This window comes from Scyliorhinus torazame, chromosome 21 (assembly GCF_047496885.1).
Source record: "Scyliorhinus torazame isolate Kashiwa2021f chromosome 21, sScyTor2.1, whole genome shotgun sequence".
Lineage (NCBI taxonomy): Eukaryota > Metazoa > Chordata > Chondrichthyes > Carcharhiniformes > Scyliorhinidae > Scyliorhinus > Scyliorhinus torazame.
Window position 1 is genome coordinate 32,033,177 of NC_092727.1, and position 18,679 is coordinate 32,051,855.

Below are 18,679 nucleotides of genomic sequence, written 5' to 3' on the forward strand. Positions count from 1 at the left end.
ATACATTTTCTCCCCAACACGGAATTATTTGGGTTGCGTTCATAGTGCAATTTTTTCACACTGCAATTTTATCAGAGCAAAGCACCTCCTTGTCTGTTAAAATGAACATTTCCTCTAAGATATGCAGCAATCAGGAATGTACCACTTGTGGAACAATCAGGCTGCTCACAAGCAACGGTCCTTTTAAATCATAAAATGATTAGAAGGAACAGTGGTTCAATGTTAATTTATTTTTAAACTTGTGTAGTTTCTCAATCGGCCAGAGTAATTTTATGGTTAACTGCACGTTCACATGATTCTGCCTATGACCCTGCCTACACACAAACTTTCACTTAGATCCAGATTTAGCTGCAACATTGTTAGACATTTTTACCATCACAGTACTGTCCACCGAGACAAAGCTGGCAATCTGATTCTTCTCTGTTCCCAGTGCTATTGCCGTAAGTACCAGGAGGACAAGGCATAGGGATGGCTGTGCCTCTCGGGCAGTAGAGACCAGCAGGGCAGATGTGTTGGTCAGGCTGAGTGGAGGCAGCATCGCAGTAATATCCTGCGAGACATCCACCTGTGGCAAGTGGGGGAAATTACAATCATAAATCACACAATCCTTCTTTGCACTTTACTCCAGAAATATCACTTCTACCGCAAATCAGGTCATCCAAGCCGGAATGCAAGAGAGACATTCATTTAAAAATCGATGGGGTAACACTGGATTCAGTAGAAAATGTCTATACAGCAGTACTGCCAGGAAAGTATTAGGGCAGGAGCAGTGTGTAAAAAAAAAAAGAGAATTAGTCAGTTTACTTAAAGGGAGGCTTAAAGAATATAAGAACTGACAGCTTTTCTGTTTTGATAAATCACTTTTCTTAAAACCACAGACTTTGCAAAAGCTATGGGTCTGGATTCTCTGCCCCGTCGCACCACATTTCAGGTTCATCCCACCGGCGGGATGCTCCGTTACGCCGGCTGGTCAATGAGGTTTCCCATTGTGGGGCAGCCTCACGCCGTTGGGAAACCCCCGGGCTGCCGGCAAAATGGAGCATCCCGCCGGCAGAGAATCCAGCCCATGAAATTAAACGGGTTCCTTCTGATTCGACTGTAATTTACATGTAGCATGTTAGGAATGAACATACCCGATGGCATGGTAAGCCCTGGATTTGAACAGTATTTCCCTCCATCACACGGTACTGGACTGGGAGATCCAGGTGGACAGTAATGACCTGCTGGGCAAAGCCCACCCATCGAGTAATATTGTTCCGGACACCACTTGTACCTAGAAAGGTCATTAAAATAATGAATATGATATATCGTTTATGGAATTTCAGACTTTTCTGGAACTATGAAGACAAAAAAAAATTAGAATTTTAAAGCTGAATTGCAGACTGTTGACTAGCTGATCCCTCTGTTTTTCCAGACAATAATAAGAATGTTCTTCTAGACAGATTCTTGAAGAGTCAACATTATGGAGGACAGGTAGGAAAGTGGAGCACAGGCCAAGATCAGATCGGCCATGATCTTACTGAATAGCAGAGCAAGCTCGAAAGGCTGAATGACATTACTCGTTGTGGGCGGGATCACTGTCAAATCTGGATATTAGAGCAAGACAGCTCGCCTTGGAGACTTCCGGTGAGTGCCGTTCAGTGCTGGTCTCCACAAGCAGGAACCAGAGGGAACGGCACTCATTGGCATCTCCCAGTGGATGGGAGGTCCCCAGGTGCTTGCCTTCTGGGCAAGGTGGCACCCTAGCACTGCTGGTCCCACCTGGACACAGCCAGCCTGGCACTGCCAGGTTGCCAAGGTGAAATATTCATGCAACGGGGATCGAGCACCCACTTATAGACAAGTTGGGGCTTGGGGGAAGTGTGCTTAGGGGTTGCGTCAAGAGCCTCGAGAGATCTCTCCCTGCACAGGAGATCCAGCAAGCGGGGAGGGGCACATTAAACATTGGGATCCTCATTTACATCTGTTTTAACATGCAGATAAGGGGCGAAATTCTCCGTAATCGGTGCGATGTCCGCCGACAGGCGCCAAAAACGGTGCAAATCAGTCCGGCATCGCGCCGCCCCAAAGGTACGGAATCCTCCGCATCTTGAGGGGCCGAGCCCTAACCTTGAGGGGCTAGGCCCGCGCCAGACTGATTTCCGCCATGCCAGCTGGCGGGAAAGGCCTTTGGTGCCCCACCAGCTGGCGCAAAACTGACATTGCCGGGCGGTGCATGAGCGGGAGCTTTAGCGGCCGCTCATGGCATCCCCGCGCATGCGCAGTGGAGGGGGTCTCTTCCGCCTCCGCCATGGTGGAGACCGTGGTGAAGGCAGAAGGGAAAGAGTGCCCCCAAGGCACAGGCCCGCCCGCGGATTGGTGGGCCCCGATCGCGGGCCAGGCCACCGTTGGGGCACCCCCCAGGGCCAGATCGCCCCGCCCCCCCCCAGGACCCCGGAGCCCGCCCACGCCGCCTTGTCCCGCCAGTAAGAAAGGTGGTTTAGTCCACGCCAGTGGGACAGGCATTCCAGCAGTGGGACTTCGGCCCTTCCGGGCCGGAGAATCGCCGGGGGGGGGGGGGGGGCCGCCAACCGGCGCCGCCAACCGGCGCCGCCAACCGGCGCCGCCCGATTCCCGCCCCCGCCGAATATCCGGTGCCGGAGAATTTGGCAATCGGCGGGGCGGGATTCACGCCAGCCCCCGACAATTCTCCGACCTGGCGGGGGGTCGGAGAATCTCGCCCAAGATGTTTATATTCCCTGCACGTTGGAATGTCCATTCACGTCGGTGTGAATTACGACAGGTCCTCACAATATGCTCCTGGCGAACAGAACCCGCCCCACGGCATTGCCTGGGAACTTCCCCTGACACTCCAAGGCGCAGAGTCAGTGGGTGGTGCCAGGGTTCCATGGTAGGGGAGATTCCATGGTGGTGGGAGTGGAGTTTCCTTTCCGGGGATGGGGATGGGTGGGGGGGGTGCATTCCTTGATTCTATTTTTATATATTTTTTCCATTCGGGCGCTCCTCTTTCAGGAGTCGAAGTTGCTAGCAGGGCATGCTCATTCAAAGCCCACCCCACCGGCATGATGTCACTGGGCCCGCCTCCTGGATTGCTTTTGACTCTGGCGGGATAGGCTGGCAGTGCAGCCGGAGGGCGACATCCCGCTTTTCCCGGCTGAGTTGACTCTTGGTCAAAAAATGGAAAAATTCCACCCACTGCATATTCACAATGTACAGAAAACAAAATGCATCAGATGGCATTTTAAAAACAGGGTCTAAAAGGTTGTTTCAAACACTTACTCTGAGGTGGAGTTCGAGGAAACATTCCAAGTTAAATGATTCGGTGTTGGTTTGTCAGTTGTGGATCCCCCAGTGCAGTAATAGCCCGGAGCACAAAGTCCAGAAGGTTCTGTGAGGCCAGATTCATTACAGTGCTGTCCTGCAGGACACAGCAGACACTCCCCCTCACTTCTGATACCTGAAGAGAGATAAATTCCTTAAGCTTAAGGGTTAGTGCTGAGGTGTGTCATGGAGCTGTGTGTTAACTTGATGCCCTTGCTACAAAATTAAGCATCAAGAGCACAACGCTTATCTCGAAACATTTTCTCTCATGCGGCCAGTTAACTCATTAAAATTTCTTCAGTAATTCAAAACAAGTTCAGAAACATTTTCTTTAAAAAGTAAATGCAGCTTTTCTATCTTGTCAGAGTCTCAATTGCTACTATGAAATCATGCCTTTCACACAGAAGGCTCAGCAATGTGAGAAACACTTTCATATCTGCGTTCACAGTGTCAATAATTGCAATACCTGACCGGCCATTGTATGTTCCTGGACGACAGGGATATTGAGTGGCTTCCTCTGTCCCAGGGAGACAATAATAACCTGGCAGACAGAGCTCAGGAATCATCAAAGTCAGCAGACAGTAATATCCTGCAATAGCAATGAAATTGCAAAGTAACCATTCAGAAGTAGGAACATTGTTGAAAAAGATAGTGATCATTTTGAATTGTAGTGTGCATTATTAGCTGCTAATCATCCTTCTATCGTCATAGTTGTGAGTGCGGCACACAGTTGATGGGCTCAATAGCTGCCTTCCATAGAATCCCTACAGTGCAGGAGACTAATTGGCCCATCGAGTCTGCAATGACCATCCGAAAGAATACACTAAATAGGACCCGCTCCCCCACCCTATCCCTGTAACCGTGCACATTGGTCATGGCCAATCCACCTGTCCTGCATATCTTTGGACACTAAGGGCCAATTTAACATGGCCAATCCACCTAACTTGAACATTTTTAGACTGTGGGAAGAAACCGGAGCACCCAGAGGAAATCCATGCAGACATGTGGAGAACATGCAAACTCCGCGCAGTCACTCAAAGCTAGAATCAAACCTGGACCCCAGCGCTACGAGGAAGCGGTGCTAACCACTATGCCATCGGCCGCCCTCCTTGGTTCCGGACTCCACCGCCATTAGGAACATCCTTCTTGCACGGTGGTGCAGTGGTTAGCACTGCTGCCTGATACCATGGAGGATCCAGGTTCAATCCTGGCCTGGGTCACTGTCTGTGTGGAGTTTGCACATTCTCCCAGTGTCTGCGTGGGTCTCACCCCCACAACCCAAAGATGTGCAAGGTAGTTGCAATGGTCACACTAAATTGCCCTTCATTGGGAAAAAAAATGAATTGGGTACTTTAAATTTATTTAAAAAAAGGAACATCCTTCTTGCATCTTCCCCGTCTAGTTCTGTTCGAAGTTTATAGGTTTCTATGAGATCCCCCCTCATTCTTCAGAACTCCTGCAAATATAATCCTAACCAACTCAATCTCTCTTCATATGTCAGTACCGCCATCCCAAGAATCAGTCTGGTAACGTTTTCTGCAAGCCATTTTCTGCAAGAACATCCTTCCGCAGATAAGGAGTGCAAAACTGTGCACACTGTTCAAAGTGTGGTCTCGCCGAGGCCCAGTATAGCTGCAGCAAGACATTCCTGCTAATGTACTCGAATCCTCTTGCTATGGAGGTCAACATACCATTTGCCTTCTTTACCACCTGCTGCACCTGCATGCTTACTTTTAGTGACTGATGTAGAAAGACACCCAGGTCTCATTGCAGATTCCCCTCTTTCAATCTATATCCATTCAGATAATAATTTGCCTTCCTGTTTTTGCTACCAAAGTGGATAATCTCAAAGTAATCCACATTATACTGCATCTGCCATGCATATGTCCACTCACTCAGCTTGTCCAAATTACACTGAAGCATTTCTGCATCCTCCTCACAGCTCACCCTCCCACCGAACTTTGTGTCATATGCAAGTTTGGAGATATTATATTTAGTACCCTCACCTAAATCATTAATATACATTGGGGTCCTAGCACTGATCCCTGCGGTACCTGGGGGCAGCACAAGTGATTAACACTGAGGCTTCATAGCGCCAGGGTCCCAAGTTCGATTCCCTGCTGGGTCACTGTCTGTGCAGAGTCTGCACGTTCTCCCCGTGTCTGCGTGGGTTTCCTCCGGGTGCTCCGGTTTCCTCGCACAGTCCAAAGACGTGCAGGGTAGGTGGATTGGCCATGATAAATTGCCCTTAGTGACCAAAAAAGGTTAGGAGGGTTTATAGGGTTATTGGGGATAGGATGGAAGTGAGGGCTTAAATGGATCGGTGCAGACTCAATGGGCCAAATGGCCTCCTTCTGCACTGTATGTTCTATGTACCCCACTAGCCATTGCCTTCCACTTGGAAAAAGAGCTGTTTATTCCTACTATTTGTTTTCTGTCTGCCAGCCAGTTTTCTATCCATCACAATACACTGCCCCCAATCCCATGGGCTTTAATCTTACGCGATAATCTCTTTTGTGGGACCTCGTCGAAAGCCTTCCTAAAGTCCAAATAAACCACATCAACCCTATTAGTTACATCCTCAAAGAATTGCAGTAGATTTGTCATGAATGATTTTCCTTTCATAAATCCACACTGAATCGTTTTTTGTTCCTGCCATTGTTTTCCAAGTGCCCTGACGTTAAATCTTTTATAATGGACTCTTGAATTTTCCCCACTACCGACGTCAGGTTGACTGGTCTGTAATTCCCCATTTTCTCTTTTCTTCCCTTTTTAAATAGTGGGGCTATATTAGCTACCCTCCAATCCACAGGAACTGTTCCAGAGTCTAAAGTATCTTGGAAGATGACCACCAATGCATCCATTATTTCTAGGGCCACTTCTTTAAGTCCTCTGGGATGTAAATTATCAGCCCCTGGGGAATTATTGATCTTCAATCACATCAATTTCTCCAACACCATTCTTCCCTACTCATACCGATTTCCTTCAGTTCCTCCCTCTCACTAAACCCGGTGTTACCCAACATTTCAGCCACGTTATTTGTGTCCTTCTTTGTGAAGGCAAAACCAAAGTATGTTATTAGTTGGTCAACCATTTATTTGTTCCATTATATGTTTCCCTGTTTCTGACTGCAAGGGACCTACGTTTGTCTTCACCAATCTTTTTATCTTCATATACCGATAGAAGCTATTACGGTTCCCAACAATCTTACTCGTAGTCCATGTTCCCCTTCTTAAATCAATCCCTTTGTCCTCCTTTGCTGAATTCTAAACTGCCCCCTAACCTCAGGCCTATTTGTTTTTCTGGTTGTTTTGTATGCCTCCTCCTTGGATCTAATACTATCTCTGATTATCCCTTGTAAGCAATGGTAGGACTCTTTGAATGTTTGCCATTGTCTAACCACCGTCACCACCTTGAGCAATGTTCCCCAATCCATCAGAGCCAACTTGCGCCTCATTTATTTAGATTCAAGACACCAGTCTCAGAATCAACTATGCTATTCTCTATCTTGTTAAAGAATTCCATTATATTATGGTTGTCCACTCCCAAGGGCCCTCGCACAACTAGACTGCCAATTATTCCTTTCTCGTTACACAATACCTCGTGTAGCATGGCCTGTTCTCTAGTTGCTTATTCAACATATTGGTCCAGAAAACCATCCCATACATGCTCCAGGAATTCCTCCTTTGTGGTATTCCTATGAATTTGATTTCCCCAATCTAAATGCAGATGAAGTCACCCAAAATTACAGCTGTTCCTTTATCGCATGCATCTCTAATTTCCTGTTTAATGCCATCCCCAACATCACCACCACAGTTTGAGGGTCTATATACAATCCCCAATAAGGCTTTTTGTCCCTTGGCGTTTCTCAACCCCACCCATACATATGCCACATCATCGAAGCTAATACCCATCATCACTATTGTGTTAATTTCCTCTTTAACCAGCAATGCAACTTCACCGATTTTCCTTTTGGCTGTCTTTCCTAAATACTGAATATCCCTTGATTTAGGCATTATGCCACTAGGCAGATCCTTCAAGATCAATTAAATAAGACAACAAAGAAAGTTACAGTGTCTCCAAAAGGAAAAATATTTTCATGAACATTACCATTTATTTCAGAAATTTTACAAGTTCATAGATGTTAATCAATTAGGCATATTTACCTGCAGGGCAAGACCGACACTGTCCCAGTCCCTCTTCTTCAGTATAGGTTCCTGATGGACATGGTTGTGGTAGAACTGACCCTGAGGGACACTGTTGTCCAATACCGCACTTTCCACCTGATCCTAAGAAGAGCTGGGTAGGACCAGGATTGGGAATGTTCACTCCTGAAAATATGATAAGTGCTGAAATCCTTCTCACTGGTTTCAGAAAGATCTTGCATCCAGAATTGCTTATTTTCAATCTCATAATTTTGGATTTTCTTTCAACAAATGTTCACAGCTTTCTGTATTTTATGCTACTTTACATCCTACTGAAACATGACCCCAAGCTATCTGAGTCGTCTGATATATTGGTCAAATTCATGTGTTTGCATTGGTAAATTGAGTGGACATAACCAAGCAGCAAGATGGGCACTAGTCCACTCCACTCCTCGGCCAATGTGCACACAAGTTCTCTTCCAGTCAAAGGTGCTGCATTGTCATTAGAAATGGGAACTTTGAGTGACTCCACTTTCCTTAACCCTGGGACCTCAAATGAAGAATTCTTGCTCTGTATAGCATAGCTATGAACTGGCTGAACCGTCGACAGCTTATTTTATAATTTTCACCAAAAATGAATAAACATTGGCTATTTTTCCTTTTCAAAGATATGTCACAACTCACAGCAACACAGTTACATGTTATGGCATGGTTACGTTCAATGAATGTTAAGTATTTATTGTAATGTGCTAAATTTCTGGCATATATCATGGGCGAGATTCTCCGACCCCCCGCCGGGTCGGAGAATCGCTGGGGGCTGGCGTGAATCCCGCCTCCGCCGGTTGCCGAATTCTCCAGCACTGGATATTCGGCGGGGGCGGGATTCGCGTCGCGCCGGTTGGCGGGCCCTCCCCGGCGATTCTCCGGCCCGGATGGGCCGAAGTCCCGCTGCTAGGATGCCTGTCCCGCCGGCGTGGATTAAACCACCTCTCTTACCGGCGGGACAAGGCGGCGCGGGCGGGCTCCGGGGACCGGGGGAGGGGGGGCGCGGGGCGATCTGGCCCCGGGGGGTGCCCCCACGGTGGCCTGGCCCGCGATTGGGGCCCACCGATCCGCGGGCGAGCCTGTGCCGTGGGGGCACTCTTTTCCTTCCGCCTTCGCCACGGTCTCCACCATGGCGGAGGCGGAAGAGACTCCCTCCACTGCGCATGCGCGGGGTGCCGTGAGCGGCCGCTAACGCTCCCGCGCATGCGCCGCCCGGCAATGTCATTTCCGCGCCAGCTGGCGGGGCGGAAATCAGTCCGGCGCGGGCCTAGCCCCTCAACGTTAGGGCTTGGCCCCCCAAGATGAGGAGGATTCCGCACCTTTGGGGCGTCGCGATGCCCGACTGATTTCCGCCGTTTTGGGTGCCGGTCGGCGGACATCGCGCCGATACCGGATAATTTTGCCCCATGTTAGGTATCCTGAATTCTCTGAGGTATCAAGATGAAAATAGCATTAAATGGAGGTTGTCTTTCCTTCCTGACCAGAGGAAAACCAATACGATTTATGAAAGATTAGTAAGAACATCTGTCCCATAGGACAGCCATATGTAATTGCTAAATTTAAATAATTGATGGTGATACACCATTTTTATCTTTCTGGAAGGGGGAGTATGATGGTTTTAACAAATATAGCACTTAAAATTTATTAGGATTTTATCGTGATCACAAATGTTTGTGACCTCTTGCAAACAGGGGCCTGAAGGAGAAAGAAATTAAAATTATACTGAAATTACTGAAAAAACACATTTTACAATCCAGTGTAAACAAAAACAGAAAATTCCAGAAATACTCAGCCAATCTGGTAGCGTCTCTGAAGAGAGAAGCAGAATTAATCTTTCAGGATAATGGCCCTTTGATAGACCTGAAATGCAGGGTACAATTTATCCATTCCGCCCACGATGCGTGCCATTGGCAGAACTGGAAAATTTGGAGGGCAGAGAAAAATCTGTTGGGGCCGATTCTCCGCACATGTTAGTTCCAGCGCACATCCGCTATTCCCAGAGAATAGCAGGAGAGCCTCTAAAAAGGGTTCATGTGGGCAGTGAATGGAGCAGCCTAATGCTGGCTAGAAAGAGGCAGGGCCTGAATTATAGAATTTACAGTGCAGAAGGAGGCCATTCAGCCCATCGAGTCTGCACCGGCCCATGGAAAGAGCACCTTACCTAAGCCCACCACCTCCACCCTATCCCCGTAACCCAGTAACCCCATCTAATCTTTTTGGACACTAAGGGCAATTTAGCATGGCCAATCCACCCAACCTGCACATCTTTGGACTGTGGGAGAAACCCACGCAGACACGCGGAGAACGAGCACACACCGCACAGTGACCCAAGCCGGAAATCGAACCTGGGATCCTGGAGCTATGAAACAACAGTGCTAACCACTGTGCTACGGTGGGCGGGTGGGGGGCCTGCACTCCCACTTTGCGATCGGGAGTCCTTTTAAAAAGGTCGCCCTGATCTCGGAGAGGCAGGGTTTGCTGGCATCAATGGGACACAAATGACTTTGACGGTAGGTTACACCCCAGGCTCCAAAACAATAACCAAAAGTGGGAGAATTACGAGGGGAATCGCACCGGAACAGCGGGCAGGAGTCTCACTGATTTTCCTGCCTGAAATGAGACTGAAGGTAGGACTCTCAGGTTCCCTGCAGTGAATGGAAGATTTGGCTGAGGGCCAAATTCTCCGTCCTCGCGCGCAGCCGTAGCGGGGCGTACTGGGATTGAAGAATTCCGGCCTTAAGTCACTTTTTGGGAGAATTCTGTCTGTTGACCTTGGACGGGAATTCTCTATTTCTCTTCCTACAGATGCCGCCAGCCCTAATTGAGTATTTCTAACATTTACTGTTTCCATTTCAGATTTTCAGCATTCGCAATACTTGTTCTTGCATTAGTAATTTTAAAAATTCAAATTTGATCAACAGGAAGAATTATTAATGAGGGAAGTGGACCTAGAGATTAAGTAGATTGCTTCAATTATGTTTTGATTGATGAGGACAAGATTTACATGTTGAATAAGAATTTACATTGAAAAAATTGAATAATTTACAAGTTATTGTAAATGAGAATTGGTTTTCAAGTGATTTACCTGGCTAAATGAAGGTGTAAAAAAATGTAATTAACTAAAAGTATTATTATATTCTGTATCGAAAGGTTGTAAAATTTCAAATGACGTCCAAAAATTATTCAAGTTCAAAAAGTTTACATCTCAAATTGCTGATAGCACATTTATTGTTGAGATTTTATCCTTTCAGTTTTCTTAATCAGAATCTGGACTGATTTAAATACCAGACTGTCTTACCCGAGATACAATAGTGTCCAAGGTCACACTTTCCCTGTGGCGAAGGGAGGCCATCTTGAGCACAATAGAATCCTCCTGTACATGGCAGACATTCATTCTCTTCTTTCAAACCTATGCGTCCTCCATATGTCCCTGAAGTAAAGAATACATACCTCTTCATTGCTTGTGTACGTGCTGAAGGGGTAATTCAAAGCTTTCAAAAATGGATGTAGATATAAATTGAGAGGGGAATGTGCAACTGGGCCTGGGTGTCCTTGTACACCAGTCGCTGAAGGTAAGCATGCATGTGCAGCAGGCGATAAAGAGGGCAAATGGGATGTTGGCCTTCATAGCAAGAAGATTGGAGTACAAGAGCAGGGACATCATGATGCAATTATACAGAGCTTTGGTGAGAACACACCTGGAATATTGTGTACAGTTTTTGGTCCCCTTATCTGAGGAAGGATGTATTTGCTATGGGTGGGGGGAGGGGGTGGGGAGAGAGAGGTTTACCAGACTGATTCCTGGGGTGGTGGGACTGAGACACGGGGAGAGACTGAGTCAGTTAAGGTTATATTTACTGGAGTTTAGAAGAATGGGGGAAGGGGGGGGGGTACTCATAGAAAACTAGAAAATTCTAACAGGCCTAGACAGGGTAGATGCAGGAAGAATGTTATTAATGGTAGGGGAGTCCAGGACCAGGGCTCACAGTCTGAGGATATGGGGTAAACCCTTTAGGACTGAGATGAGGAAAAATGTCTTCACCCACAGAGTGGTGAGCCTGTCGATTTCACTACCACAGGAGGTAGTTGAGGCCAAAACATTATATGTTTTCACGAAGAAGGAGATAGCTATTACTCTTGGGGCTAATAGGATCAAAGGATATGGAGAAAGCGGGAACAAGTTATGGAGTTGGATGATCAATCATATCATAATGAATGGCAGAGCAGGATAGAAGGGCTGAATGGTCTACTCCTCCTCCTATTCTCTATGCTTCATGTTTCTATAAATACTTGAAGGTGAAGGTGAAAGAAAAATCGAGGCAATGGAAGACACAGCAGAGGAATGAGACTAATTGGACAGCTCCTTCAAAGAGTCAGCTGAAGTGCCAAATTGATGATATCCCTGCGAGTGATCAACGAGGCGAAGGCTAAAACATCTGTTCCTTCACCCGCCTGCAACTCCGGCAAATCCGACACCCAGAACATGGGCCCCCGAGGTCTAGGCTCCAAGTCTACATGCCGACATGGTGCTGAAGAATAACCCCCAAAACTACTCCAACTTTGGGCTTGACCAGAACGTGTGTACATGATTGGCTGGACCCCTCCCACACCGCTCACAAATATCCTCCACCCCCTCAAACAACTGGCTCATTCTCGACTTTTGTCAGGTGCACTCTGTGCACTACCTTTAGCTGTATCAACCCCAGCCTCACGCATGAAGTTGAGGCATTCACCATGTGGGGAATGTTTGCAGATGATTGCAAAATATTCATAGCCATTTGCGACTCCTCAGTTACTGAGGCAGTCTGTGTCCACATGCAGCAACACCTGGACAAAATTCAGGCTTGGGCTGATAAGCGACAAAGTAATATTCATGACACAAGTGCCATGCAATGATAATCTTCAATAAGAGAGAATCTAACCATCACGCCTTGACATTCAATGGTATTACCATCACCATACCCCCACAATCAACATCCATTAACCGGAAACGGAGCTGGATTATCCATATGAATACTGTGGCTACAACAGCAGATCAGAGTCTGGGAAATCTGTCGCAAGTAACTCACCTCCTCCCTTTCCAAAGCCCGTCCACCATCTACAAGGCAAAAGTCAGGAAAGTGATGGAATAGTCTCCATTTACCTGGATGAGTGCAGCTCCAACAACACTCAAGAAGCTCGACATCATACAGGAGAAAGCAGCCCATCCACCACCTCAAGTAATCAAACCCTTCATCACCGATGCAAAGTGGCAGTAGTGTACACCATCTAAAAGATGCATTGCAGCAACTCACAATGGCTCTTTCGACAGCACCTTCCAAACCAATAACCTCTACCAACTCAAAGGACAAGGGCAGAAGATACTTGGAAACACTACCACTTGCAAGTTCCCCTTCGTGTCACATTCCATCCGGCTTGCCGTTCCTTCCCTGTCGCTGGGTCAAAGTCCTGGAACCCCCCTCCCTAAAAGTACAGCATGTATTCCTATGAAGCTGTTCAAGAAGGCAGCTCACCACCACCTTCTCAAGGGCAATTAGGGATGGGCAACAAATGCTGACCTAGCCAGTGATGTCCACATCCCGTAAACAAATAAATAAAAATAATAGATTGAACAAGAAATATTTAAGTCCTACTGACCACAAAGACTTTAAATCAAGATCAGGAAGCAATTTTCTTGTATCCTACTCACCTGCAGGGCAAGGGGAGATTGTTGCCCCTGTACCTTCTGGACAATAGAACCCTAATGGGCATGGGTTAATTCCGTTGCCATGGATACAGTAAAATCCAGCAGGGCATACATCACACTCCGCCCCACCACTATGATTAAGGAAAGTTGTAATTGGGCAAGGGACAGGGCTGTGGGTTCCAGCTTGACAATAAAATCCCCCCGGGCATACACCACCACTTTCTCCATCTGAAAAACAAATGAGAAAGTTGTTAAGAATACAAATAAGAACTTCATAGCTGTGATTTTCTAGTTTTCCCACTTGCTTTCATGGGTTTCTAACTGTTACCATCAGGGGAGATGTGACGGAGAATGCAGCAAAGGTGGCCAAATTGAAGAAAAGACTTGCATTTATACAGCACCTTTCATGAGCTCAGCATGTCCCAAAGTGAGTTATAGCCATTTAAGAACTTTCAAGGCATAGTCACTGTTGTAATGTAGGAAGCGTGGCAGTTACTATGTGCACACAAAGAGCCCAAGCACAAAAATGTGATAATGGCCAAGTAATCTAGATATATTTTAAAGTAACGGTTGACGCTGCGATAAATATTGACCAGGAGGCTGAGGAGAACTCTCCTGCTCTTCTTCGAAATAATGCAATTGGATTTTCTTTGGGCCGGGATTCTCCATTGCGTGTCCACCCTGCTGCGAGGACGGAAAATTTGGGGTTCAGCCAAATCCCCCATTCACAGCAGCGACACAGGAGAATCCCGCCCTGTGTGTCTACTTGAGAGGTTAGGTGGAGCTTTGTTTTCACATCTCATTCAAATGATGGCACCTCCAATAATGCAGCACTCCCTCAATTTTGCACTGCCTTGTAAGCTGGGATTATTGCGTTCAAGACTCGATGGGCCAAATGGCCTCCTTCTGCACTGTAAATTCTATGATAATCTATGATAAGTCTAGAGCGGGACTTGACGACAGTGAAGGAACAGGGATATTGTTCCAAGTCAGGGTGACGTGTGACACTGAGGTGAACTTGCAGTTTGTGGTCTTCCCATGCATATTCTGCCCTTGCCTTTGAGTGGTACACGTCGCAGGTTTAGAATGTGGGGTGGGATTCTCTGCAATCGGCGCGATGTCTGCCGACCGGCGCCAAAAACGGCGCGAACCAGTCCGGCATCGCGCCGCCCCAAAGGTGCGGAATTCTCCGCATCTTTAGGGGCCGAGCCCTCACCTTGAGGGGCTAGGCCCGCGCCGGACTGATTTCCGCCCCGTCAGCTGGCGGGAAATGACTTTGCCGTGCGGCGCATGCACGGGAGCGTCAGCGGCCGCTCACTGCATCGATGTGCATGCGCAGTGGAGGGGGGTCTCTTCCGCCTCCGCCATAGTGGAGACCATGGCGAAGGCGGAAGGAAAAGAGTGCCCCCACGGCACAGGCCCGCCTGCGGATCGGTGGGCCCTGATCACGGGCCAGGCCACCGTTGGGGCACCCCCCAGGGCCAGATCGCCCTGCGCCCCCCCTTCCCCCCCCCCCCCCCCCCCCCCCCAGGACCCTGGAGCCCGCCCGCGCTGCCTTGTCCCACCAGTAAGAGAGGTGGTTTGATTCTCGCCGGCGGGACAGGCATTCCAGCAGCGGGACTTCGGCCCATCGCGGGCCGGAGATTCGCCGGGGGGGGGGGCAAACAGATTTAGGACCAAACTGCAGTTCGTTAAGATATACAATACCATTATGAGAATTGCTTGGCTTCAAATACTAGCTTAGGCTCAATATTCATAGAATCCCTACAGTGCAGGAGGCCACTGAGCCTATTGACTCTGCAATGACCATTCAAAAGAGCACCCTACCTAGGCCCACTCCTGACCTAACCCAGTAGCGCCGCCTAACCTGCACACCTTTGGACCATATGAGGAAACCAGAGCACCCAGAGGAAACCCACGCAGACACGGGGAGAATGGCTTCAGAGATAAACACTGCAATCTGACTGACTAGGATAAATTACTCCTTTGAATAATATAAATATTAATCGAAAACCACTGCCTTTGGGTTCAAGCACAAACACAGAGCTGACAGATCCATTAATGTAAACTTCATTTGTCTGGTCTGGAAGAGATCCTTGATTTCACCATTTATAGTGAAATGTATATTGTCAAACGCCTGTGGCTGTGGGCAGCACGGTAGCACAGTGGATAGCACTGTTGCTTCACAGCTCCAGAGTCCCAGGTTCGATTCCCGACTTGGGTTACTGTCTGTGTGGAGTCTGCGTGTTCTTCCTGTGTCTGCGTGGGTTTCCTCGGGGTGCTCCAGTTTCCTCCCACAAGTCCCGAAAGACGTGCTGTTAGGTAATTTGGATATTCTGAATTCTCCCTCTGTGTAGCCGAATAGGCGCCAGAATGTGGCGACTAGGGGTTTCCTCCCACAAGTCCCGAAAGACATGCTGTTAGGTAATTTGGACATTCTGAATTCTCCCTCAGTGTACCCGAACAGGTGCGGAATATGGCAACTATGGGCTTTTCACAGTAACTTCATTGCGGTGTTAATTAACTGTTTTAAACTTACCTAGGATGGAATATTGGAAAGTTTCTGGGATTTTGAATTGAAATAATTCATATTATAACATTAAATCCTTTACACATACCTTGTGGGTTAGGCTGGGAGGCATGTCTGATGCAGTAATAACCTTCAAAACACAAGCCGCTGGGTTGGGCAAGGCCGATGTTGGCACAGTAATGCCCTGGATCACATGGCAAGCAAGCGGCCAATGAACCCCTTCCTACAAAAAGCATAAGAAAATTCCGATGATGGAAGTAAATCAGTGTAACAGTGTAAAATGATGAACCCAGTGGAAGGGATTTTCCTGGGTGTTATTGCTGGTTATCCGGGTGCAACAAAATTGGAAAATCAGGGTATTTCAGCTCATGCTTCTGATGAATGGGCTGGAAAATCAGGTGCCCCAAGCTGCCCGATAAACCTCTCTTCACCAGCAGCTGGCACCAAGGGCACCCAGATGGACATCTGAGAAATTCACAATGTTCATAATTCAACAGTGACCATAAGATCTCAGAATCAACCTGGTTTGGAATTTAACCAAAACCAGGTTTACCTGGAGACTGAAAAGGCCACTGGTGGTCAGTTATGTAGCAGAAAGGCTAAATGTTACAAATATAAATAAATAGTGGGAAGGTTCCTTCCTGTTTATTCCCTTTTCTTTTATTTTGCCGTTCTTATTTTGATCCATGGTTGATTAATGCCTTTTTAAGGCAAGCAGCCTGCATCTTTAATTCAAGTAGATGAATCCAGAAGTTACAGGGGAGAACATTCTGATTGTCTGGGCTGGTTTAAACAAGAGCTGCAGACTTATCTGTGAGGGAGATGGGGTTGGAACTCACATTGATTGGCTGGTGGCCAAAGAATTAGCACAAAGGGCTGTGCTCTGTCCGGCAACAGGTGGTGATTGGAGCCTATGCCACTGGAATACTTTTCAGAGTACCAAGGTTGTAGTTGATTCTGGTAGCATAGTGCCAAAACCAGACTAACTCTCTGTCCAGAAAGCCTGCTGTGAGTGCCATCTCTCTCCAGAAAACTTGCTAAGAGTGCTATCTCTCTCCAGAAGGCCTGTGAGCACTATGTTTCTGAAACTACAGAGACTTGAATACAAACCACGAACTGAAAGCAAAGTATGAAGGGAAGTAAGGTGCCTCCCCAGGAAAGCCGTGACTACTGCGTTTCTAAACCACAGTGAACCTGAACCAATGAATGGATGAATCTGCAGAGAAGACCATTCCAGGATACAAACAGAAACTTGAACATTCAAACTTGCTGTAAGGAAAGGTGTGCTAAAAACCATCATCTGAAACAAAGACCCTGAGTGGGATTCTCCCATGCTCCCGTTTGGGAGAATCGCCGGTCACGCCGGATTTTCGCGCGACGCCGGTCCGATGCCGTTCAGCCATTCTCCCAATCAACGAGGAAGGCGTCATCGAGGTCGGCGACACGCCACCCAGAGAATCGCCCGAGGGGCTAAGTTTGGCGATTCTCCGGGCCCCCCGCTATTCAGCGGCCCGGATAGGCCGAAGTCCCGACGGCGTGAACACCTGCAAAATAAATTTGTCAGCTGACGATGCAGGGCGAGGAGGTGAGCGGCCGGCGTTTTTGGAGGCAGCATGTTGTGGCGTCCACTGCCGGTGCTGGCGGGGGATGGGGGGGGGGTTTGGGGAAGGGTGCTGCCATTTTCGGGGGGGGGGGGGAGAAACGGTGCAGCCATGTCCGGGGGGGGGGGGGGGAGAAGGGGGGGGGAAAAAGGGTGCCGCCATGCTGGGGGGGGGGGGGGGGGCGCTGCAGCCATGTTCGGGGGGGGAGAAAGGGTGCAGCCATGTTCAGGGGGAGGGGGGGATTCGGAGTAGGGGGCCTCCATGTTCACGGCCACACGCCTTGACCTTGGGTGAGCCCAGCACCCCCCCCCCCCCCCACAGGTGCGCAACACCCAGCTGTCGGAGACCATCTCTGGGAAGGGTCAAGGCGACACACATGCCAGCCCCTGTGAGGGCATGGCCAGCCCACGGTAGCACAATGAGGAGGGACGGGCAAAACTGGGTGGTGCATGGATACTTTGGGCAGGGGTCAGGGTGCCTGCATGTCTGTAGTGACACCAGCCAACTGGGGCACACATGTATCCCATGGCATCTGGCTGTTGAGGTGTGAATGCGCCATCGTTAAACATGTTGTATCACCCCTGCCCCCCCCACTCCTGCAGATCGTAATGTTTGGGCACCAGCCAGCCAGCAATGTTCGCCAGGGTGGCGGGAGCTGCTGCCCTGCAGGTGGCCCTTTGGCAGCGTCGACGAAGGTGGCTCAGATCAGCTGCGGCAGCGGCGGCTGCAGCAGAGGGACTGGCTGCAGAGAGCCCCATTCCACCCGCTCAGGCTGCAGGCCCTGCCACCCGACAGGTGCAGGTGGAGGTGGGGGGGGGGAGAACGACCACAACAACGAGGAAATCGAGGACGAGGGTACCGATCCTCGCAGGGGGAGGAGCAGGAGCAGGTGGTGGTGCCAAGGCACCCCATGAGGTCTTGAGTTTAACATCACCGCATGTCCTTCGAGGACCTGCCAGACAAGGCATGCAGGGGGAGACTCCGGATGAGTAGGGAGACCATCGCACATATGTGTCACCTCTAGGCACACCTGGGACCACATGGAATGGGCGGAGGAAATGCTATCCCGGTAGCCGTCAAGGTGACGGTTGCCCTCAACTTCTACGCAACGGGGTCATTCCAGGCGCCGAGTGGGGACCTGTCCGGTATCACCCAGGCATCGGTGCATTCGAGCAGTCACCAACGCTCTGTATGCCATCGCCGACCGATACATCCGGTTTCCAGAGGACCGCGCACACCAGGCTGCCTGGGCAGCGGGATTCACTGCCGTGGCTAGGATACCCATGGTACAGGGGGCAATCAATGGGGTGCACGTCGCCATGCGGCCAACAGCGGATAACAGGGACGTGTT

General features: G+C 48.8%; 1 protein-coding gene across 1 annotated transcript; it reads right to left on the bottom strand.

Annotated features, from left to right (window-relative positions):
- Positions 1-359: 359 nt before the first annotated feature.
- LOC140398749 (uncharacterized) lies at positions 360-7,337 on the bottom strand. The gene is made up of 6 exons (XM_072487756.1): positions 7,206-7,337; positions 6,298-6,370; positions 3,788-3,910; positions 3,280-3,457; positions 1,134-1,273; positions 360-565 (listed from the first exon to the last, which is right to left on the bottom strand). The coding sequence occupies exons 1-6, from the start codon at positions 7,335-7,337 to the stop codon at positions 360-362; spliced, it is 852 nt and encodes a 283-aa protein (XP_072343857.1).
- Positions 7,338-18,679: the final 11,342 nt, after the last annotated feature.

What these genes read in the sequence shown, in the direction of transcription:
- LOC140398749 (XM_072487756.1), bottom strand. Translation starts at nt 7,337, where the DNA reads ATGCCTAAATCAAGGGATATTCAGTATTTAGGAAAGACAGCCAAAAGG. An exon ending in TCCTCGAACTCCACCTCAGA is followed by an intron (nt 1,274 to 3,279) that starts GTAAGTGTTTGA and finishes TGACCTTTCTAG; the next exon opens with GTACAAGTGGTGTCCGGAAC. An exon ending in AGGGCTTACCATGCCATCGG is followed by an intron (nt 566 to 1,133) that starts GTATGTTCATTC and finishes CACTTGCCACAG; the next exon opens with GTGGATGTCTCGCAGGATAT.